At 42.3% G+C, this 26039-nt stretch overlaps 1 protein-coding gene across 7 annotated transcripts in view; it reads right to left on the bottom strand.

Moving 5' to 3' along the window:
• LOC148026003 (uncharacterized) overlaps positions 1-26039 on the bottom strand; it is a 90930-nt gene that overhangs the window by 50730 nt on the left and 14161 nt on the right. The window contains exon 1 of one of the 7 annotated variants that reach the window (XM_087693237.1): positions 5100-9018. The exons of the other annotated variants lie outside the window; for them this stretch is intronic. Within the exon in view, the coding sequence (XP_087549363.1) occupies positions 5100-5288 (189 nt within the window). The 5' untranslated portion in view covers positions 5289-9018. Of the gene's footprint in view, positions 1-5099; positions 9019-26039 lie in introns of those variants that run through there. 7 annotated transcript variants of the gene reach the window in all.

Raw genomic sequence — 26039 nt, 5'->3', positions numbered from 1 at the left:
CGATTTTTGTTTTTATTTGCAGCATTATACCTTTTTTTAGGTCTTTCTCTTACATTGTAGGCTGATCCACTATTTTCCCCAATTGCCGTGCGTCTAATCTCTTCATTCAGAATAGAACCACACACACCATCAAATGTCAAGTTGGGATTATTGCTCAATGAGACAATCAATGCTTCCCATGAATCAGGCAAAATCATAAGATAGCCCTCAATTTAGGATCAAAAGCTGGCAAACCTCCATCCTGTAACTGACTCAAAATACCAGTGAAAGCATTCAAATGCTCTGAGGCAGGTTTGGACTCATCAAGCTTCAAGTTGACCAACTTCCGCATGAGATGTACCTGATCCTCATAAATAGCCTTAAGCTTTTCCCAAACTACATAGGCAGTATTAAGCCCCTTTATATCAACCAAGATATCATCTATGACGGCCATTTTAATGTAAGTAATGGCCTTTTTATTCATTTTAGCCCAATCCTCATCTGACAAACCAACAGGCTTATGTTCTTCTAAAGCATCATCACAATCCTTTAGAAAGAGTATACCCTATGTAAAATCTTTCCAAATATCAAAACCATTTCCATCAAATTTACGAATCTCAAAGAGATTCTTTGTGTCAGATGTAGATGCACTGCCAGCCATCTTCAGCAATACACAACTGCAATAAAGGGCTGAATGCTTTCAGTCAATAGCAAGGTTTCTGAATTATAACAGCAAGTGCACACTTTTGTACTTCCAAAGTGTCCAAAACGCAGATGTTTAGCTACAAATTTCAGTCTCAAGTACTAATTACAGCATATGCACGAATCAAATCTGATACATTTGTATTAAGCATAGCTCCCACTTCAATGGTACATCACCAAAATTCCCAAGTGCAATGACCCAAATGCTGTATTTACCATTGTTTCACTGCATAATGAGTATTCGGCAATGCATGTACCAAGAGAAGCTGCCCTTTTTCAACATTTGAAGCATCCAAAACTCTAAAGACTCCCACTCAGCAATGAATCTGCTGCAAATTTCACTGTCCAGTCTCAAAACGACTCAAAAATACATCACCAATGTGAAAAGCCCCAAATTTTCTGCAGTGAATCTGCTCCAATCACATAAATACATCATCCCAAGCATCAAATGTGGGCTAATGTTGCAGAAATTTCACGATTTTTACAAAAGCCCCAAATTTTAGGGTCCAACAATGCACAAATTCCAAGAAATTGGCTCATCCAAGCAAAAATTTCATTTGCATTTGAGAATCCCCAAAAGTTTCTGAGGCTTGTGCACTCAATGTCTGCAATGTATGGTCTAGAGGTCATTGCAATATGTGTCAGGCACCAAATTTGGGAAAAGCCCCAAATTTTACAACACAGATTTGCACAGATTTGCACTCTGTGCTTATAGGTGTAAACACTCGGTAGAGAGGGGAAAATAAGGTGAAGAAAATTAAAGAGAAAAAAAGTGTCGTTGACCTTCTACCCGTCGTTCATGTGACAGGATAACCTGTCGCCCGTCACATAGAGGTCGTTGTCCAGCCCCGCCGGTCGTCATGCAGCCCGTCTAACATCACGTTCATGTCCGATCCATCTGGCTGCATGCAGATCCCGTCACACTAGTCTTGATTGCATGCTCATCCCGAAACTTGCGAGTCGCCTAAGCCAGACTATGGTCGCCTGTCACCTGTCACACAGTCCGTCTGACATGTCGTCAGTCTGCCATCGACTATTACCTATTCGCCTACTCCCCAACAGCTTGATTGACTTGTTGTGCAGTCTTCGACTGACTTGTCGTGTCTCCTACTCCTCAACAATCTGCCAGACTGTTATGCTTGTTGGTCTACTCCTCAACAACTTGTGTGAGCCATTGGCTCTGATACCAATTTGCAGAGGCGAAGAGAAAGCGGATAGAGAAAGAGAGCTAAGAGCAGGCATAGTAATCGAGGAGTTTGATAACTCGGAGCTGAAGAGTGTTTGACAGTGATAGAGTGAGAGTGAGTCGTCGGATAGGTGTGTACGAGTGTGGTACACACAAAGAATAAAAGAATGTATTTATACTTAGGGTATAGTACACTTACACCCGTTAATGTGGGTTCACATGTGTGAAGTAATATATACAAGAGAGAGCGCATAAATGGCCTTTACACCCAACAAGATTGTAAGCCCCTCATAGATCAATCTTTGTGAAGATCTTGGCTTTTCCAAGGCGTTCCAAGAGCTTTGGTAACAACGGCAAAGAGTATCAATTCTTGGTTGTTATCTTGTTGAGTCCTCGATAATCCACACACATTTTAAGTGACCCATCTTTCTTCTTCACAAATAGAATTAGGGCTCCACCAGAAGACTTCAAGTGCCTAATAACCCCTTGGCTAAGTTCTCATCAATATTCTTGCGTGGTTCAGCTAGTTCATCCAAGGGATAGCCTGTAGATGGGTCCAAAAGGTGGTTGAGTCCCCCTCATGGAGTTCTATGGCACAATCATATGATATGTGTTAGGGCAAGAGATCTGCATTCTCTTTTTCAAAGACATCTTGGAATTCTTGATATTGGCTTGGTAGCTTGACTGACTCATCCTTACTAGATTCTTGAGCTGGTATATGATATATCATGTAAGTTATTCTTGCCTTACAGTGTGCATAAAGGCTTTGGCTCCTAGATTAACTAACTTTCCTTAATTTTCATGAGGTCTAATCTTTTGCTTAACCCAATCAATTTCTAGGTTGTGTTTCTTTAGCCTGGGTATCCCAAGGATGATTGGATTTGTAGAACTAGATATGACATTAAAGCATACACGAGATTGTGATCCCAAAGAGTGACCAAGAGTGGTCAGGTTTCCTTGGTAATATCTCCGGATGCTAGAGGTCTTCCATCCACGGCTTCAACTATTGCAGGTTTGGTCTTTTGGAGTACAAGAATTTGGTATCTATGCACAAAGCCATCATAAATGAAACATGCAAAGGCTCCGGAGTCGACCAGGGCTTTGAGCATAGTTGCTAGGTACAAAAGGTACAATATGGTACGGTACGATAAAATACGGTACTAATTGGTACCTTATGATTTTATAAGGTACAGTACGATATTAGTACGAAAAAATTTAAGATGATTTTTTAAATAACAAAAACCATAAATCATTAAATGATAGATCATAGAATACATGTTTAAAGTGGAAATAGCCATTTCATTACAGAATAAGATAAATACATGAGGGTGACCATCACGGTCGCATAGGCTACGCAAAACATGCAATACAACTACAGTCTAGTATATCTGATACAAAAAAAAAAAAGACCTGTCATATGAATGATGAATCTATGATGAGGCATTACTATCATCATCATCAGAACCATCTGAGTGCTCATCAAGAGAGTCTAAAGATGACTCCTCGACATCCGATGATGAGACACACTCATACTCATCCTCACTAATGAGGTTACATCATCATCAAATGATGGCTCCCTAGGTGGCAGTTGTGTAGGCAAGGGGGGGATGTCATCATGAGGCACAGGATGTGAGCTACTAGAGCCCTGCCTTACGTATGTCTGCAAGCCACTCGAACCACCCCTCCTCGATGATGGAGAGCGTCGATTGACCATACCCCTGCTACCACCTACTCAAACTCCTCGCCCACAAGCACGCTGACCGCGAGTGTCACGAGTATCTGCTGCTATAAGCTCTCTATAGAGCTCCACAAAAATCATCTCCTCCTCATCCACCTCCTTATGTATACTCGGAAGAGTGTCGCCTGTCAACTTGAACGTATCAACATTCACCTACACAATGCAGTGATGCACGTAAGATTGATCATGGTAAATGCTACAGTCTAAATTGTAAAGTATAAAGTTTAAACTTCAAATTCAAAGTTTAAAAGTTAAAACAACAAATTTTAAATGTTATGGTTAAGTGTTTAAACTTTACCTGCTTCGGACTACCAATGCTCATCATAGCCCTCATCATGCGTAAGTTAGTGCGGCAATAGACTAGCCACTCTAACTGTCATGTGCTAAGCCGATTGAGAATCTTTGTGTGAATGAGAGAATAAGCACTCTAGTTTCTCTCACATGCACCCGAAGAGCAATCTTGGCCAAGGACCCTCATGGCTAAGGGCTGAAGGGTCTCCAATGCGTATCCAAAGTTTTGCCACCAAAATAAAGGCTTCACAAGTGACTCACTCCTCCAACAAGTGGGAGAAGCAAAAGCCACATGCCCTCTCTGATCTGCATAGCATCCTAGCTCCTCTAGCACTGCATTGCGGTCATCAACAAGAACCACACGAGTCAAATAAGCAAGCTGGTCTAAATAGAACTCTCTATCATCCATGACCATTGGTGACTTGTAGGCCAGATGTACCAATGCAGCAAAACCATGGATGGGCTTATGCATCCACGCCCATCTCCTCTCTGTTATCTCTAAAACATGTGCATGTTGTGTCTCTGTGATCACTGTACAAGCACGTGCCTCCATCAATGCTGCTCTAAAGAAGTGAACGAGAAGGCCCATGGTGGACTCCTTGCAATCACTCATACGTAATACCCTATAAAAGGGAGTCACGACAATGGCAACGGCACGGATTTTTTGCCAAAGCTGCTCATTAAGGCACAAGAGTTGCATGGCTTTGGCCTCCTCTGTCTCATGCTCATCCCACTCATTCCATAGAGTGGGCACCACTGTCTAGGACCGCACCTCATAAAGGCGCTCCAACAATAACCACATGTAAGCAGCGAGTTAAAGAAGGCTTCTTCAACTCCAATGTGCTATGCTCACGATACTTCGTAAGCACCTTTACATTTACCATGAAGAATGTAACAATTGATGTAGCTTTGCGGACCACCCTCTTCACCCACTTGAGCTTCCCAATGTCCATGAGTAAGTCCAACCAATGACTTGTATATGGAGTCCACACAATCGTAGGGAACTCGGCCTCAAGCAAACAGCCCATGCATCAACAATTCAATACATTGTCAGTAACAACTTACACCACATTTGAGGGGCCCACCTACAACCACAATTTACAAATTACAAGTTATGTATAAATCAAATTTCAATTATGAACCATGATATTATCACAATGAAAGAAAGTGAAACAAATTTAAAATGCAAATTGCAATGTATACCTCAATGATAGCTTGTCGAATGTGGTGGTAGATGAATGCACCCATCGTTTTTCTCCCCCTCTTGCCGGTATTAACGGCCTGCAAAAAGTAAGTGCCAAGTGGACATGAGACGAGTATGTTGATGATGCCCCGTTTCTTACGATTGCTCCATCCGTCATAGCGAGAATGGAGCAACCATATTTTATCCATGCGGCCCAAATAGAATCAAGGGCTCTATCAATCCTCTCCTTCTCTTCATCAATCTTTCTCGTCCTCATGTCGTTGTATGTGACACCGGTCCATCCTTCACATGGACCCACATTGGCAATGGCTTTTACCATCTTCTTCCATTGCTCCTACTTTAGGATATTGAATGCAAGATTGCACTCAATCACCGTGCGTACAATTTCAATGTTCGCAAGTCCTTACCTTTCTCTAAGAAAGGCAACCGATCCACGCGCATAACCGGGAGCTTGAGAGAGACACGATTGTCTCTCCGACACCGCATAAGCCTTCACTCTTTGTCTTTTACTCGAGCCGGATGCAGATGTGGAGCCCCCACCACCAATGATAGAGGCCTCTCTTGCATCAGTTGAAGATACGCCCACATTGGATACTTCCTCATTAGTAGGCATAGGAGTTGGTGCCAAAAAGCCACTTTCTCCTCTTGTGGATCCCCCTCTCATCTTGGCGAGAATCTTCTCTGCAATGTTTTGAGAGATCTCCTTGCATGGAGCAACTTGCCCCCCCGTCTTGGAAAGATGTTGAAGAAGTCGAGTTGCACCACTTGTATAGCGCCTCCTGCAATACTTACATGTCCAATGGTGGGAGTTTACTTCTTTGTGTCCCTCTCCACATGGATCGCATGCAAATTGAAGGTCTTGTGCTTCTCACGAGTCATGGTGCCGATGACGAATAAAGAGGCCCAAAAGAGAGAGAGAGAGAGAGAGAGAGAGAGAGAGAGAGAGATGCTTGAGTCTCGACTCTTGAAACTTGAGTCTTGAAAGTTGAAAGGGAAGGAGACTCGAGAGGCCCGAGGGTTGGGTTAAAGTTGAAAGAGCAAGAGTGAGAGAGAGGGAATGGGAGATGAGAATGGCAAATGCTTTGATAGGGTGCGGGATAGAGGGGATGGGAGATGAGATTTGAGAATGGCAAATGCTTCGATAGGGTGCGCGAAAGAGGGGATGGGAGATGAGATTCAAGAATGACAAATCACAAGTCCATTCAAGAATCAAGATCCAAGAGAGAAAGATGAGAATGGTAACTTGTAAGTGCTTGCTAAATTGGTGTGGAAGCATGGAGGAGAGGAGCACCTTTTGTAGATGAGAGAAGGGTCAAAGTTCAAAGTTCAAACAGTCAAAGAGAGAGGGGTCAACGGTCAAAGAGAGGGCTGCAAGCTAGAAGGAATCAAAAGAGAGGGCTGCAAGCTGGAAGGAATCCAAAGAGGAGCACCTTTTGCATGGCTGGAATTTGGAAAAGGGGGTGGAATGAGGTATCCAAGGCTTCCTACCCCCCAAAAAAGTGCAACAGTGCAGGAAACACGGGAAATGCGAGATGCGGGGGAGCAAGAAACGCGGAATGAGGACGCGCAGGCCAGGTGGCCCAAACAGGCATGTTTTAACGTACAAATTCGTACCGTACGGATTGTTCCGTACGTCGTGGTGAGGGAAAGGGTCTTTCTCAACAGGATCATCCAGATTGTGATAACAAGGAAAGTTCCCATGGGTGTGGCTGGGATCAAGTGACCCTTTCTTATATCAAGGTCTAGTTGTACGATCTCATTTACGACCAGACATCCTTGTTTTCTTGCTCGAGGATGGTTGCAACAACTCTTAGGGTTCTAGCCCTCTTAATTTAGGGTGATGTGTCCAGGGTTTCCACAATATAGACATAGATAATTCTCTCTTCATCTTTGATTTTCTTATGGGGTCAAGGGCTAAATTTTGGTATTATATATTTACATCGGTTCGGGCTTGGTTTCTTCTCTGATTAGGGCTTGGTTCCATTGGCGAGACCTTAATTCTTCTCACTTTTCTTGATTCCTCTCAAACAATCTATTATCACACTAGATAGCTTGCATAGTATAATCATAAAGTATTTTTGACTCAAGTATAGTGAGCAGGAGGTCCTTGATGTCATCTTGAAGATCCCATCTAAATTGGCTCATAAAATACACGTCATGCCAAGTGAGGTCATAGATTAATTGCCTAAATACAAATGCATAAGCAAAGGCAAGGAGGCTATCTTGTCATAGCTTCCGAAGTTTTGTTTCTACTACTCAACCAGTGTCTGCATCTCCAAATGTGGAAGTGAGCTTGCAAAGAAATGTCTCATAGTTATAAACAACTAGCATATTCTTTTCCAAGATTGGGGCAAACCATGATAAAGCTTGACCACGAAGCAAAGTCCCAATGAATCCCACCTTGGAAGCATCATCTAGATACCTATCTGGTTACATGCAAGTATAGAGCTTTACTTGTTGCAGAAATCCCTTGAACTTCGAACGATCACCATTGAACTTCTCTGGCATGCTGATCTTGGGTTCTCTTATTGGGGTGAGATAAACACACAGAATTATCTGATCACTTTCTTTGTTGTTCTGCAAATCTTTGATCTATTCTTGCATCTCTTGAAGTGTCCGGCCTAGATGCATAGGGTGTTCTATTTGAAGTTGCGCTTGTCATTCATTCAAGTCTTGAATTTGTTGCTGGAGGTTTTGAAGAGAGGCCACGATCCTTTCAACGGTCGCCTCCATGGTACTCATTTTGGCTAGAAAGTGAGTCAAGACCTCTAAGGAAGTAATTTTGAGTTTCAGTTCTAGTTTTTGTTTAGTCATGGTATCTAGTCTTGTCTTGTCTTCCATTATACTCCTGTTGTCTTGTCCCCTTGTAATCTCATAGTACAAGATCTTGTCTAGTACTCTCTTATATCTTGTTCATCCCCATCGAGAGAGATCTTGTAATTCTGATATCTTGTATCTATATCTACAATCCCGAGTTATGGGATCCTTCATATCCTATTGAGTCCTGTTTTCTATACCTACAATCTCAGGTTGTGGGATTTTCTGTATCTTGTTAAGTTATCATTATACCTTGTGCCCCTACATGGGATTATCTTGTAATCAAAATTCTTGTAATAAATCTTACATCTAGTCTAGTCTCTCAAGCACAATCTAGTGCTCCCATAACAATTTCGCAAGACTAAGGAGCTCTATAGCAAGCCCTTCCTTTTATAGGTATTGAAGCGCGGCTACAGATCTTCTAGAATGTTATTCCATGATGACATCATCGATAATGCAGGAGATGACATGGCATATCTTCTAGAAGGTTCTATGATGGCATGGCAAGGGTGGGTTCGTATGGTTGGCTCGAGATTGTCCTGTTAAGGGTGCATTTGCATGGAGTGTGGATTCACATGGCATGATCAAGAATTAATTCGTACACTTGACCATGGTATGTCTGTAACAACGCACACTCTATTCTGCACCTCGTACAAGTGCCCACCTGCTCTCTTGTCACCACACATACTTGTGCAACATGAGTCGAGTTGTGGCGTGTGCCCTTGCTCCCTGCCTAATGCCGCCACCTCTGCTCTGCCCTCTACTCCCTACTCGTTTCCGCCTACTCCCTAATACTTAGCACGCCACTTACTCCCAATCAACACCTGTGCAACTCCCAATCACATCACCACCTACAGCATGTGTTGTTGCTCGCTCCACTTTTCACCACAACTACCGCTACCTGCAATACCGTTTGCTGCCACCACCTCAGTCCACAAAAGTAGCTACTAGCGCTGCGCTTGCCCACGATCCATCAAAGGGACTAAACTCTACACACAAATCCTAAGGCATCCCGAAATTGTGCATTCTACTCAATTCCTCTTTCAACGTTCGAATTGACATCCGACAACCCAACATTACATGACTTCTACTTTATCTGCACAAGAAATTTAGAGATTTTTGGTCTGCACAAGGTTATTTAGCACATGATGCACATGGTAGTTATTTCATAGTAACAGACCAAGGACCTTGAGAATACAGTGGATATCAAACAAAAGTTATAATAACTTATATCTAACAAATACTAGGTGGTATCTAATGTCAAATTTGGGCTTAGACCAATTTATTGGCCACTAATGTCGGTGGTGACGTTAAAGACTAGGCATTAATTATTAATTAATGCCGGTCTAAGGGCTAATAACTACTCAAGAAACTTGGAAGACGAATTGGCTTAGCCAATTTAATTATTGGCTAGTGGAATTAATTTTTTGAGCACTAGAATATTGATTAAATTAATTTTCAAAAATAATATTTTGAAATTTTATTTAATAAGCTGAATAATGTTGAAAAATTGAATTGAAAGGCTGCCACTTGGCAAAACTTAATCATGCAGCTGGGAAAAACGTTTATAGGGGCTGTAGGAGTCTACTCCAACCATTGTGAGAGAGAAGAAGGTTATTGGAAAGCAAGGAGAGGCTATTGATGTGATTTGCAGCCGCAAGCGATCAGTCCTATAGCATGAGAGTAGTTTGGAGCCCTCCAAGAGTAGGTGACAGTAGCACAAGGTCCTTCTGGTTTAGATGGCAATATACAAGAGGGGGCAACAATCTTTCTGTTGGTCCTAAGCTATAAATGACAACTTCCATGGTTGTTTGAGCAGGGCAACAATAATTTTTCAGCATTTCTCGAGATGAAACTTTGAAATTTCTCTCTACAACATTCTCTCTCATCCCCTAGCAATCTCTCAAGTTATCTCAATATTTTTCAGAAATTTGAGCCATTAAAGGAAGAGATTTCAATCAATCTCTGTTGTAAACTTAATTTACAGCAAAATTTAGGGTTTTGACAACTGCTTCAGGATTATGCATGCTCAGAATTGAGGACCTAGGCCTTGAATTCCAACAGTTGAAATTGAGGAATTTCAAGAAGATTCAAGAGGCTAGCCAATCAATATCAGATTTGAAGCTGAATTTGTGTTTCAAGGAGCAGAGTGAAGGCCAAACCAAGGGGCAAATTGGTTTGGAGGCTTGTTGGTCAGTTTATTGGCAACAAAAGGCACTTGGAGATCAAAGGATCTCAATTGTACTCCTATTTGCAATATAAGATAAAGGAATACTGCAAGGGATGCTAATTTTAGGGCCAACAGGGTGTCCAATGTCCAAGATAAAAGTAATAATATTTGCATTTTCAATTTATGTGAATTTTATGCTTGTTGTAATTAGTGTTAAATCAAGTTATTTACCACCCTATCCAATAAGAAAGGTTGGTTGCATGGTTCCATTGCCGGGATACCATCAATTTGCTCAAATTGGTGGACATGAGGTACCTGATTGGAGGTCAGAAGCTTTGCTCTAGTGCTCAGATTGTATTCAACTGAGCATTACAGCAAGAATGTCTTTAAATAGTGAGATGAGATCAAGCAAGGATGATGCCTCTCGATCTGAAAATTCACAAAGTGTCAGGGAAAATGCAATGCTTGATCTTGGACAAGGCATGTAGCATGGACACCAAGCTGATAATGTTGATTTGGACCAAAATGTGGGTCTTTCTAGGCCTTCAAAAGCTTATGACTAGCAAGAGCAAGAGGAATTTAATGACCTGTTTAAAGATCACCTAAGGATAGCATTTGAAATGTTTACACAATTGGAAAATGATCCTTAGTTTATGCGCTTTTTGAACCCTTAAAGAAGGGCAGCAACGGCAAGAAAAGGAAATCATCTTTGAGAGATTCGAGATAGCAAGACGCACCGAAGGAAGAGCCAATACAATAGCATGATGTTCCAAATGTGGATAGTGAGTATAAGCAAATGATACCAATGGGGCAAATGATGCATAGGCAAGGCCAACTTGGAAGTGCCAATCCAATGTTTTTTGGACGGTAGGGCATGCAATGCAATTATGGGGTAGCCACATTACTTTGGTGGTGGCACTAGTTTCCATGCTATGGTGGATCAAGGACCGCATATGGAGATATATGGTACAACTCCTTATGGCATGCAACAACCAATACGTGGTATGCACGGCCCAATATATCCGGGTATGGCTGGTAATATGCCTAACCCCATACATAACAAAGTTGACATGATGTTGGGGCACAAAGTGGCAAGTTTGGCAATGCATACATACAGTCCACTGTGTTTGGGACTCGTGGTATTAATGCGGTCATGCAAATACTATATATAGTGTTGGTCATGAGGAAAAATGCTACTAGTAATACATACAATGTATGGGAAAATATATCTTGGTATGGCTAGTAGTATACAAATTCCCATGCACAATCACATTGCAATGGTCCACAGTATGCAAACAAGAATATTTCATTATGCATCTAGTGCTCCTAGCATGTCAGATACACATGAGGGGCTAGTCAACTGGATGCAATGTTGCATATTAGTTAAGTTGGAATTGCAGCAATGTGAAAGTATACAGCATTGCAATGCTTAAGGGGAAAAAAAGCCTACAACCTAGTGGAGGCTTGAGGCACGTAAAATTAGAGGTAAAGTTTCCATATGCCTCTTGGTGAAGCTTCAGCATTGTCATAGATGCAAAGTGGATGGAAAAAGATAACTTGGCAGACCATCCTTAGTTGTTGCACCTTTACCTAGATGCCTTTTCGTTAGAGCCGACTCGAATTTAGGCTCAGTCAAGTTCAGTAGAGTAGGAGTCCCTAGAGCATTACCTAATGCTCAAGGGAAAGGTAGCACTTCCACTCCTCTACTTGTGGACAGCTCTTGTATGTAGTGGATCTCGGATATATTCAACATGCATCCAAGGTACTATGCTGACAGTATGTCTGCCATAAGATGACTACTCAATGTACTAGTCACTGTGAGATGTATGCAAATGAGTATAGTTGTTACCACGGCTCTGAGACTATACTTTTCCATCAGTTTGAGATCAGTTCATGATCAGTTTGGCATCTTTTGCCTCAGTTTTGAAATCAAATTCTAATCAATTTCAGCTCAGTTTTTGAGTAGTTCGAGACCTGTTTATGGTCACTTTCGGAATCAGTTTTGCGTTAGTTACTGATTAGTTTTTGCAATCGGTTTGTGATCAATTTGGGATCACATTTGCAGCAATTTGTGATCAGATCAGCAAGTGATCAGTTTGTGATCAAATTATACTCAATTTTCAATGGTTTACAACTAGTTCCATAGACAGCAGCATGTTAGTAAATGCCATTGGCAGGTTCAGCCATGGTTTATGCTGAATTAATACTTCCCCATTGTTGATAGTCAAAACAGTTAAGAAACATGAGTTATGATGCATCCAATGGGTTTCTAGCAACAATTCTCGACTAATTTTCAATTTTATGTTATGTATATGCTGGGTGGAAATTTTCAGTAGGTTTGGGGCATATGGCATGGTTGGACAACAGTGGCCAATGTCATGACTGTGATGCCTAAAGAAAATTTCAATGCAGTATGCTTTTTCTTTGGCAAAATGCAATGCAATCGAGGACGATTACAAGGATTTCAAGGGGAAGGTCTATCACGCGGACGTGAAATTTTGAGATACTTAAATCTTGCCGATAGCATTTGACTAAGTTATTAATCAAACGTGCAAGGTTGTTTAGCACGTCATGCGCATGGTAGTTATTTCATGGTAACAGGCCAAGGAACTCGAGAATGGAATGGGTGTCAAAGGCAAAAATTGTAATAACTTATGTCTAACAAGTACTAGGTGGTACCTGATGTTAGGTTTGGGCCTAGACCAATTTATTGGCCACTGATGTCGGTGGTGACATTAGAGACTAGGCATTAATTATTAATTAATGCCAGTCTAAGGAATAATAACTGCTCAGGGATACTAGAAAGACAAATTGACCTAGCCAATTGAATTATTGGCTCTGGTGGAATTAATTTTTCGAGCACTAGAATAAGCATTAAATTAATTTTCAAAAATAATAATCTGAAAATTTATTTAATAAGCTGAAAAATGGAATTAGAAGACTGCCACTTGGCAAAACTTGTCCATGCAACTAGGAAAAACGTTTTTAGGTGCTGGTGGAGTCTATCCAGTCATTGTGAGAGAGAAGAAGGCTGTTGGAGAGCAAGGAGAGCCTACTGATGTGATTTGCAACCACCAGCAATTAGTCCTACAACATGTGAGAGTAATTTGGAGCCCTCCAAGAGTAGGTGATAGCAGCCCAAGGTCCTTCTCGTTTAGATGGCAATATACACAAGGGGATAGCAATCTTTTTGGTGGTCTTAAGCTATAGATGACAACTTCCATGTCTGTTTGAGCAGGGCAGCAGCAATTTTTCAACATTTCTCACAATGGAAACTCTGAATTTTTTCTCTCTACACCATTCTCTCTCATCCCCAACCATCTCTCAAGTTATCTTAGCATTTTTTAGCAGTTTGAGCCATTAGAGGAAGAGATTTCAATCAATCTTTGCCATAAACCCTAATTTGCAGCAAAATTTAGGATTTTGACAACTGCCTCAGGATGCATGCTCAAAATTGAGAGCCTAGGACTTGAATTCCAACAATTGACTTTCAAGGAGCAAGGTGAAGGCCAATCCCCGAGCAAACCAAGGGGAAAATTAGTTTGGAGGCTTACTGGTCAGTTTGCTGACAACAAGAGCCACTTGGATTAGCGAAGGAGATCAAAAGATCTCAACTGTGCTCCTTTCATTTACAATATAAGATAAAAAAATACCGCAACAGGCGCCAATTTTGGGCCCAACAAGGCATCCAATGTCAAAGATTAAAATGGTAATGTTTGCATTTTCAGTTTAAGTGAATTTTATGCTTATTGTAATTAATGTTAAATCAGGTTATTTACTATCCTATCCAAGAAGAAAGGTTGGTTGCACCTAGCACAAAGGCCATTGGCACAAAATGGGTTTTTAAACTCAAATGTAAGGCTAAAGGCATAATTGACAAGTACAAAGCACAGTTGATAGCAACAATGTCATGAGGTTGCACATCCACCATTATGAACCTGAGAGCGGAATTTTTTCGCCAGGAATTTGAACTCATTAGTCAGCGTCATTAGGAATTTGTTTTCTATTGTGTGTGTCTTTTTGTTTGCATTTTTCATGACGCACAAGCACATGTAGATAGGCTAGGCACATTTTCTTCAATGCATCCATTATTTTTATGTGAAGCATCGCTTGAATGGTTGCATGGCATGGATCTAACATTGCATATTTTCTTGAAATCATGAATGACTGGGCATGGAGTTCATTTCAAAGAGCATATTCTCTAGGACATTTTGCATAAACGAAACCAAGTATACATGGAAAATCTAAGGCTTTGAAGAATCAGAGGAGAAGTCAAGATGAGCCATAACTTCTGATCTAGGAGAAGACTTCCTTCATTCAAGCTGGAGATGGTTATTAAGGACTATGTGAAATATGGAAAAGATAACATGTTTTAAAGGTGACGAGTTTATTATGACGAAGGAAAGATCATTGTGGCAATATAAGTTGCATTGTGAATATTGAGAATCAAGATGTTTGGGAGACTTGCTACGTACAATAGAACATTTATGCGTGTTCGAGGGCTCCCTATGTTCTTCATTCTACAGTATACGTTATAGTTGTATTTGAAGGAGACATTGTATTGGATATCTTGCAGAAGGAACCATTGTAATTATTGTCACTATCAATGCATCCAATCTAGTGGCTATTGGAGTTGTTGATCAATGAGATAGTTGAAACATGCACCATCATTCAATGAAGCAGAGATATGCATACTACAACCTTGTGGTAGAGAATCCGATGCCACAATGCAATACGCCGATGCCAATAGTCAAGCAAGCTGATGACAATCATACAAGTATTTCACGAACACAAGGATTCCACAATGTATTTGAAAACCATAACAATGATGAAAGCATCGATGTGGTTTAGTAAAAAAATGGTTCCTGAAGCTACATTTTCTGAATATTGAAGAGAAGATTGATTCAGCGGCCAGTTGGCATTTATTATAAGAGCGGAGCATTAACGATCATGGCGACCTTATTCATTCGGCATGTAGTTTTGATCAAAATATAGCTGCTGATTAATCAGGACTGCTCAAAGAGTTGGATGGCAACTAATGATGTAGAAAACGGCCAGTGAAGAAATCGCAAAGCATAATGGCTTATGGCAATTTCTGCAGGATAACGCACGCATCGCAGGGAAACGATGGCATAATCAACACAATGTGATGGCATTACGAGCAAAGACGAGGGCTGGTTAATGACATTGCAAGATCGATGACAATGTCTATTGATGATGCAGGTAATTCGATGGCCATGATGATAATTGATAATTGACAATTTGCAGGGATGACGAATCAGCCTTCAAAACGCAGCATGTCAGCATATATTCCGCAGGCTGAAAGGCAGAACGGTCGTAGAAGATACACAGCATGGGCAGTCCGTTGACTCAAGATGGGTGCCGTTCTAAACACTGTGGAAGTAGGGAGACTAAGGCCTTAAAGTGTAAGGCTATTTGTTAAAAGGGCCTTAGAGACTTTAATTTTTGACAAACATTTTAGCTTTTGAGTATTGGAAAAAAAAAAACAAACGTATCAAAAAGCCTTAGGCCTTTTTTGAAAAGCCAAAACAAAACTCAACATGATATGAGTGTTGAGCTAAAATATGCATTACTTGCTGATTAGCCTCTTAAACAACCCCAAAACACACTTAAAAAATGCTCTTTTAAAGTAAAAACCCTAAAATGGGGAGCGGTTTGAGAGAGTTCAATGGAAACCCTAAAACGGGGAGCAGTTCGAGAGAGTTCAGTGAAAACCCTAATTTTTGGGACGCCATTCCACATCTATAAATAGACAAGCTGCCCCCATTCAAATTTATTCCGTTTGTGCAGGTTTCACACTCTCCAGTGCAAATTTTAGCCATCAGTCTATCTCCACGTGGCTGACCAACCTTCGCAACTGCTGCCACCACTCCATCTAGCCTTGCAATGCCCTAGCGCCTTCTTCCAGCTGTCGCCCACTATTTGGCGCCATCCCTCCTGCTGCGTTTGGCCCTGTTCCTCATCGCCAACACCTCCCACCTCATCTGTTCTCTGTGTTTGCAGCTTCTCGCTATTGGCGACAGTAGGCAGCCCTCCTCCTCCATCAGGTGACACTCTGTCTGCTGCATTTGCAGCCTTCTAGGGCCACCCTCTGCCCTCTACACCTTGTACAGCTTGCATTTGGTTCTCCAGCAGCCTCTGGTACCATCATTTTGCAATTTTCTCTCTCTTCACACTCCAACTGGTGGTCACAGACTTGGGATCCGTCCGTCTCCGATTAGAGTCACACTCCGATATTGCTCTACCCTTGAGCACACTGTACACTCTTACATTCATTACAGCATTCATTCACTTCAGAGTTGTGTTCTCTCTCTCCCTTCTTCTGCTTGTGTTTGAGTTTCTGTGTTTGAGTTTTGAGTTTTTGCATTTAGGGTTTGAGTTTGCCCTCTGTGTCTGTGTCTATCTCTTTGTGTTTTGTCATGGTCGTACACTCAGTGTGTCCTCGATGCAAACCCTAGCAGTTTTCTTCACAAGGTATCAGAGCCAGTGCTCTTGTAAAGAGTATCCTGCAGATATCAAGAAGAGCTAGTCTTTGTGCGAGGCACACAATACGACTCGTACCCGAATCACAATGTCCCAAACACCTTCTTCTCCAGTTCCTATGATGTCTTATCAGGCTTCTCCATCATTGGAGGGCTTGAGACGACATTATGGACTCGGTGAGGAGGACAACAGTCTACTTTCACCTTCACCTTCTTCTACTCCTATTCCAGATTTCATAACATGACAGAGGAGGACTTTGAGGAGTACTATTGCAACAAGTACGGTGATGTTTACACCCCTCCTACCAGTTTTGCTACCACATCTGGACCGGTTGGTGAGGCTAGCCACCTCTCTGATCATGGAGGACATACGGCATTCAAAACGTCTGGCTATCCATCTTCATCATCTCAGCCAATTCCAATGTCAAGTTTGTACAATTCTTTTGTGTTGCATGAATCAAAACCCTCGCATGTTTCTTCTTTTGAGGTACAGAATCTGGATGGCTTTGCATATGTGAGCTTCAATAGAGGGGGCTCATGAAGCAGACGAAATTCAGGTACATCTACAACTTCTGTTTCATTTGAGCATATCACACACACTTCTCACTTCCCTCCCATCCCACTCTCTTCTATATCACACCTTGATCACCTCTCATCATCTTTCCAAACCTTGGATTACACTCCACATCTGCATCACACACCCTAGGGGTTGGATCTCCCATCTCCGCTCCTAGCACCTTTTCCTTCACCCCATTCTCTACCTCTTTGCACCATGATACTCCGTTAGGGGGAATGCCACCCTTTAACATAGTGCCTCTCACCTTTCAGCAAATGAGCACACCCATAACTCCTAGGTCAACTGTGATGGGTATCCCCCTCACTATCCCCAGCTTCACATCCTTAGTACCCCGAAACGGCGTTTCGAGGCTGCCGAAACAGACCGGCCGTTTCGGACCGAATCGGAAACGGCAGACCGGCATTTCGGCATCTTGCGGTCCGTTTCGGGGCACTCCAGCTCCCGCCGCCGCCGCCACCTCCTCCTCCCATTAGCCTTTACTTCTTCCTCTTTCTCCTCTTCTTCATCTTCCTCTTCCTCTTCCTCTTCCTCCTCTTCTTCTTCTTCCTCTTCCTCTTCTTCCCCCCATTAGCCTTTACTTCTTCCTCTTCTTCCTCTTCCTCTTCCTCTTGCTCCTCCTCCTCTTCTTCTTTCTTTTCTTCCTCTTCCTCTTCTTCTTCTTCTTCTTCCCCCCATTACCTAAAGGCTAATCATGGCGTTGGATCCATATTGGAGACAGGTCACTCCAATCAAGGGATACAAGGGCTCCGACAGATCAAAGAAGTGGTGGTGCTCAGTGCTCATTGGACTTTGGAGTTTTAACTAATTATTCACATGACATAGTTACATGTATCATTGTATCTTGATTTCATTTATTATGCATCTTGATTCTTATTCCATTGTTCTTGATGTCAATCTCTATTGTTCTTAATGTCAGTCTTCACTGCTCTTTAGATCATAGATGATTTAGGAGTCATAAATTATAATTCATTTGTTGCCTTCAATTTTGAAAATTGAGTCTTAATTGTATTAAGTTGTCTTAAGTTTCAACCATTGAGTCTTAACTCTTCAATCTTCACTCATGAGTGGTGATATATGTAATGAATCATGATTTCAATCATATAACATGGACTCAAAAAGTTTTGTATGAAATTTGGGTACATGTTATTGTAGGCATTGATATATTTACATACCCACATAATACTGTATTTATTTTAGTGTACAATCCGAAAAGTCATTTCCCCGTTTTCAAAATTTGGCCGAAACTCCAAAACTTCAGTTTTTCCCATTTCTGTTTTCCACATTTCTGAAACTCCCCCGTACTATGTTCACATCTCACATGACTACTCATACGCAAGGGTTTCCATCCTCAGCTTATGGTGCATCTTCACACTCTCCTTAGGTTACATCTACACAAGGATTCCCATCTTCTACTCCCCGTGTTCCCATCCCACCTCCTTGGGTTCCTCATGTGGCTACCATGCCCATGCCTAGTCAGCCCATCCCTACCTATGGATCCACCTTGCACACTACCCACATGCTTGGTGGGCACTCTGGGGCCCATTTCCAAGTGTACTCCACTCTCCCCTCCTACCTCCACTATACTTTTTCACACTATCCATCTCCAAGCAACACCACTCCTATTGCAACGGCCAAGAATGCCTTCACGGATAAGACACATTTTAATGAGTCAAATTTTACCACTTGGTCTAATTTCATGCAACAAGTGTTTGAGTCTCAGGGTCTTTGGAACCTCGTCATTGGTCTAGAGCCTATGCCAGACCCTCGACTAGCTCACCCTGACTACATCCGTCAATGGAGAGCCCGCAATGCCACAGCCAATGTTGAGCTGATGCAGGGGTTGCTTCCTGAGTTTTACTCTCAATTGCAGCACTTCTCTCTAGCATCAGAGCGTTGGAGTCGCCTTCTCGACCGTTATACGGCTCGTGATCGTACTCGGCGCATCAATCTCAACTTTGAGCTTTAAGAGTTTTCTATTAAGGAAGGGAATTATCTGAAAGTCAAGCTAACTGAATGTAGACGGTTACTTACCGAGTATGCCACTATTGGCTCTCCAAAGTCAAAGACTCAAATGACAATCAGGTTACATTCTTCTTGAATAAGTTGCCCGAAAAATACTTCAATTTCATTCAACACATCATCTCCCAACCTTCTACGAGTTTGAGTGCCAGTTCTTGCCTAACGCAAGGCTACATGATCAAGTCCACAAGAAATCCTCATCACAGCCTTATTTGGAGCAGAGGGGTTGGTTGCCTCTTCTTCGGGAGGGAAAACCACCAGTGGCAAAAACTTGCAAGATCCGAAGGCAAGCTAATCAAAGGGTGACTCGTCTTCCTCAAATGGAACCAAAGAATCTAGACCTATTTGGCAACAACTCCCTAAGAAAAACCATTTTTGCATGAAAGGGATGCAGGAGATGCGGGAGAGAAGAACACACACAATGTAGGTGTTGTCCAACAATATTATGACAACCTTATTGCACTTTCATATATATATGAATAAAGAATATGGGCGGTCACTGTACACGGGCAGGCCCAAGGGCCTTTTACCCCAACAACCTCCTACTAAAAGGCCAATGGGACGAGGAGTGAAAAAACAAAACAAAAGAAAAGAGACAGGATGAAGAATCATGACATCTCACCTAACGCCCAATCGAAAAGTGAGCTGTGCAATAAGTGTCGGGAATCTCCAAGTCCAAGACATCCAGGAGGCAAGTGATCCCGCAGCTCCATACAACGAAGCAATCCAGCACAACTCATGAGTGCAAGGCTGTATATCATCATCATCAGAGTAGCACATAGCATCAACGTGGCACATACAAGACAGCGGAGAGCATCCAAACTCTCCAGAGTCGATCACTAAAAGAGGGCCAGCATCCCGGACACAAGTCAAACAGGGTCTTAAAACAGTATGCGGCCTCAGCAAAGCGGAAGACTGACATACGGCTATAGAATCAGCCATAAAGCCCAGTGAATGCGCATCAAGAGGCCTGAGAGTTGTCTGTGTCTCATAAAAGACAGCATGACAGCTACGTAGAACCTGCTGGGCATCCAAATCCCAAAACCTGTAAGTCGTAAAGTCACCATCTCCATAACCAAAGAGAAGACATCTGCGTGACATAGGCTCATATGGCATACTGACAGTGGTCTGGCAGTCAAATATCCTCAAGTAATCATAGGAGGGTCTCATACCACTCCATGCCTCATCCGGTGTAATACCATCTAAAGTCAAGCACGGTGTCCTGTTAACCAAGTAGACTGTCGTCATAAGGGCCTTAGCCCAAAAGCCATAAGACAACCTAGCTGTGGTAAGTAATAGAAGCAACCTTTGCATGTAAAGTCAGGCACATGCCATGAGCAATCCCATAATACCGTGGGCATAAGAAATCAATGCCATATTGCTGACAAGAGATCCGTAAGCTAGGAGAGATAGCATGACTCTCATAATCCATCTACAAGTATCTAGGCCTGCTACCAGCAAAATCCATAAACCTGTCAAGCATAGTAACAACATCCTCAATCCATACCAAAGGGTAAGCCCAAACACGATGGGTAGCATGATCCATGAAGGTCACAAAATACGACGCTCCACCAAGTGACTGGGAAGGCATAGGTCCATACACTGCAACATGGACTAGATCTAGAGGAGCATGCCTTACACGATCGCCATAAGCCAAAGAGGCTCTGCACGGACCATGAGTACAATGAGGGCAAGTAGCATGGGGAAGAGCAGGCAATAAGCCCATATCACATAAAGCATCCATCTCAGTGCGTCGTACATGGCCTAGGCGACAATGCCATAACAATGCATGTGGTATCTGTATAACTGCAACCATAGAATCTCCCACGTGAGAGACATGCACTACATAATCACTGTCATATCTAGCACCTCTGGCCAATACCAAGCAACCACGACGGATTTCCCATGAAGTATCCCCAAGAGAGACATAATATCTTGCACCATGCAACTGACTGACAGATATCAAGCTCTTACTGAGTGTAGGTATATACAAGACATCACGGAGCATAAGAGAAGACCCATTTGGTAAAGCCAAGTGTATATCCTTTATACCAATAACATGACAATCCTGCTCAAGGCCCAAAGAAATACATCCGTCAACCTCCCTGTAAGAAGAGAACCAAGTTCTATGCGGAGTAACATAACAAGATGCCATACTGTCTAAAAGCCAATCAAAGGTATAGGCCGTATCACTGAGCAAGTACTCTACAGGGTAACACAATGCCATGAGTCTAGGCTCAGATGCATCATCATGGATAACTACATACACCATACCACTATCAACAGTGGTCTCACCTACTGTATCACTGACTCTGCTCTCATGTCTAGTGCGGCGTAATCTTTTCTGCTCTCTAATCCACTTGAACCATTTACGCTTCACATGCCCTGTCTTTCCACGATGAAAGCAAACAGAACCTGTAAAACCTGTAGAAGAGGACAACTGCTCTGTAATAGCATGAGTAGGGCTGTCCAATACATCCAAGGAGCTCAAAGAATCAGGGGAACTCTCATCAGAGAGAGCACACTCATCAAGAGGATTGTCTGCATGACTAGAAGAGTTGAAGTCGTCATAGCATACTGCAAAGGGGACTCATCCAAACCAAAAGGGAAGAACACAAAGGTATCAACCACGGATGCAAAAGCTCCCACACGGATAAGCCTAGCAGACAAAAGCATGGCATATCCAACCACTGTAGCTCGCAGCCATAAAAGCATAAGCATGCCTCGGAGCCATAAATGCATAAGTATCCCCAAAACATAGGAGTATACATAACTTTGCAGTGTCTCATACCATGTACTGACATACATGTCCAGTCAAGAACGGCAGGTGGCAAATAAACCTACAAGAATCAAGCTCCAATAAAAGCCCAAATATCTGTGTAAAAGCATCTAGGTAAGAGGCTCTGTAAAATACATAGCAGCAAACCATGTGCATACACGGGTGGCCATAAAGATTAACTGCTCCGTGACATACACGAGCAATAGCAACCCAAATAGCATAGATGCCATACAACAGAGAAGCAAGACGGCCATAACTGTAAATCCCAAGCACTATCCAAGTCCACTGATCAGTAAGTATCCCGCATATCAAATGCAAACGAGCAATCACAGCTCAATAGGCAACTGCCAAAACAAGGGAGCAGTCTCTGCTCAATACTTATAAGTGGATCCAAGTAATAGCCAAGATCCATAATCGGAGCATCAAATCCCATATAGCATCCAAGGTCGTAACGGAAAAAGCCAAGTCGTAACGGAAAAAGCGGAGTCAATGTCCAACTGCTCAAGGGGATACTCAAATGAGTGTCGAGACGAGCTCAAACAACTGCCGTCCACAGCCAAAGCATAAAGAATTCACCAAGACATCATAACCCGTACTGGATAGCCTAGACATAAACCATGTCATGACAGTGAAATGCCTCCTGCAAGGAAGTGACAATGAACCATAAAATTGAGCTCTAATCTCAGCTCAAAACAATTTCGAAGCATAGAAGAACCATGTGGCATCATCCAAATGTGTAAATACATCAACCCAAGTAGCCGGGAGCACCCTGTACGCAATAGGCATAACTTGGCAAATCATTAAATAGCTTCAGCCCTGAAGTTTCCAGCAGCATATAACCTCTGTAAATTGAGCAAATCAGTGCTCAATCCAAGCTCAAATCCATAGGCAAACCATAGACATACAGTCCCGTATGTATAGGCACCAATCGGACATAATCGGGCATCAAATGCCAAGACCTATAAGCATAAAATTGAAATAGCAGGTGGCTGCCCTGTTTTAGACAAATCAAATTCCCGTATGTATAGGCACCAACCGGGCATAATCGGGCATCAAATGCCAAGACCTATAAACATAAAATTGAAGTAGCAAGTGGCTGCCCTGTTTTAGACAGATCTGGGATTATTCAAAACAGTCAATGGCTGAGCTAAATTAGCTCCAAATGCGTCTCACATAAGAGACATAACATCCACAAGTGATCTGGTATCAATAGACATCAGTAGAAGCATCACATAAGCCATAGGCATACAAACACATGCTGTTCTCATACCTGAAATCTGTTGCACAATATTCTGTCATCAGGATTTGGCAAATCTGACATCACCATCACGTCCGGAGCGTGCCAAAACCCCAACTTAGACTCTTACCTTACCTGAATCGGATTCCGAAATGCTCGAGATATAACAAAAAGAGTGATTTTTGAGCCATTTTTGCAAACAAACGCAAATAAAGCGTGAGCATGCTGCTATACTTGAGGAGCCAAATCAGGGTGGGTAGGGGATAAGCAAGAGCCCAATGAAGGCCTACAATAGGCCTACACAAGCCTAGGACAAGTCCAAACAAGAGGTGAAGAGAACAAGCTTCAATGATGGAAGCTATGGCTGCCTCTTCATGAAACCCTGTTGTTCATGCCAAAGAATGGCTGAGAACTGAGTGAGAAGCAAGCTCTCATATCTTGTGTAGATGCCAGGAAGAGCCCGCGAAAGAGTGGCTCTAATACCAGTTGAAAGGGATGCAGGAGATGCGGGAGAGAAGAGCACACACAATGTAGGTGCTGTCCAACAATGTTGTGTGTCATGAGGACGTGAAAATTTAATGCTTTGCTTATGTTTAATTAACATTTAATTAAAGGATTAATCAAATGTGTAATTAAAAGATGCACATGTGAGATGCAAGCTACTTTTTTTACAGTTGAAGGTCCAAGGACCCTGTGAAAAAGATGGGTATCAAAGACAAAAGTTGTGACAAGTTACACTTGTTAGATTCTAGGTGAATTTTGATGTCAGTTTGCCCCTAGGACCATTAATTGGCCATTGGACTAGGCATTAATTAATGGATTAATGCTTGTCCAAGGGTCAATTAATGCATGGGACCACTTTGGGTTGCAAATGGCCTAGCCAATTAATTTTTGGATGGGCAAGGTCAATTTTTTGGGCATGGATTAAGGATTGAATTAATTTTCGAAATTAATTAATTCGGAAAATTAATTAAATTGCCGAAAATGGATTAATTTTTTTAATTTTCGGAATTAATTAATTTTGAAAATTAATTAAATGGCTGAAAATTGCTGAAAATGGATTAGGAAAGCTGCCACTTGGAAAAACTTTCCCATGCAAGTGAGGGAAAGGCTAAATAGGGCTGAAGGGAGAGGGAAATCTCGTTTTTTTCATTTTGGAGCTGTTGGAAAGATGTGTTGGACTGTTGTTGCCAGCTTTTGGTGCCATTTCCCAAACATTGGAGACCATTTTGGTGATGGAGATTGCATATGCTTGACCTTGGGAAGCTGACAATTGCTGTTGATGCACTTTCTCCTAAAGATCATAGCCTCTGATGCTCCTATTGTTGTTGGTGCATCCATTTGGGGCTGGTATAACAGGGCAGCAGCTGATTTTGATCAGTTCTTCGCGACAAATCTCAGAATTTTCTCTCTCTACAGCATTCTCTTATCTCCTTCAGCCTATGCTCAACCATTCTCAGCCATTCGGAGGAGATCTCAGCCATTTTTGGTGGGCTGATCTGTAATTTCTGCAGTAAACCCTAATTTACAACAGAAATTAGGGTTTAGCAGTCACCTTGGGATCCGTGCCAAAGATTGAAGGCTCAAGGGACTGAAATCAGCAGCTGATAATTGAAGATTATCAAGGGATTTTAGGAGCCGGCCCATCCCGAATTGATTTGGGCCAGCATTTGGCCAGCCAAGGGTCAAATTGGAGAAGAAGTCCTAGGTGAATCAAGGGGCAAATGACCCAAAAGGCTTGCTGGTCATTTATGACAGCAAGAGCAATTGGTTAGGAGGAGGAGATTGAAGAATCTCAAGTTGTACTCCTTCCAATTGAAAGAAAGCTAAAAAAATACCGCAAGGGGCACCAATTTTGGAGCCAATAGGGTGTATACTGTCCAAGAATGTTATGGTAAAGTGTGTTTCATTTTATGTGCATTTATTTATTGCTGTAATTAACTCTTAAATCAGGTTATCACCAACCATTCCAAGAAGGAAGGCTGGTTTCATTATGACAGCCTTATTGCACTTTCATATATATATGAATAAAAAATATGGGCAGTCATTGTACACGGGCAGGCCCAAAGGCCTTTTACCCCAACATTGCACATACTGCCAGAGAGTAGGCCATGTGGACGAGGAGTGTCGCTCCAAGGCCCAAGGTCTTCCACCTAAAAAGCCTCAACAGACCACTGCAACTGCACAGCCCAGTGGGGCTATGCCTTCCGCTCTCGCTTCATCTGCTCCTTCAGCACCCGTTGTTGCTGTTGGACATGTGGCTCGAGTACAACCTCAGCAGCCCATCTCTCTCACTACCCTTGAGGGACTGGCTGATTGGTCTGCAGGTTCCGATCCCGTTGCACTTCATGTATCTATCTCACCTTCCTCCCCACCTTGTCAAAGTTCCCTTGGCAAAGCCCTGCTACTGGACGTGCGCGATGGTGGCCACCTTCTTAGACTAGTATGTCTCTAGGTCCTTTCAAATATCCTAGGTCACTCTAGCATTCATTTTTTACACTCTTAGAGTCGGGCCCATAGGATTCATTGTCCTTAGCTTTTCCATTCTTTTGTCTTCCACTGCATTTACTCACACATACACATTCATTGCATTTATTTTGAGTTAGATTTTCTTTCTCTTCTGTTTTGCTTTGGAGCATCTCACCACTAACCTCTGTGTTTGCAGATTCTCATCTCTTTTTCAGGGTTTTGTCTTTCAATGTAGGACTAACTTGCAAATTGCTTTGGTCCTGCCTAGGCTAGAGACATGGGGCTGCGCATCATTCCTTTCATGGTTTCATCATCCTAGGAGTGCTTGCTCTTCTTCCAGCATGGTGGTTTCCCCTTCCGAGGCGGAT

This window comes from Lygodium microphyllum, chromosome 14, assembly GCF_053477565.2.
Source record: "Lygodium microphyllum isolate KBCC chromosome 14, Lygodium_microphyllum_v1.1.10, whole genome shotgun sequence".
NCBI classification, from domain to species: domain Eukaryota; kingdom Viridiplantae; phylum Streptophyta; class Polypodiopsida; order Schizaeales; family Lygodiaceae; genus Lygodium; species Lygodium microphyllum.
This window is presented reverse-complemented; position numbering and strand designations above follow the sequence as displayed.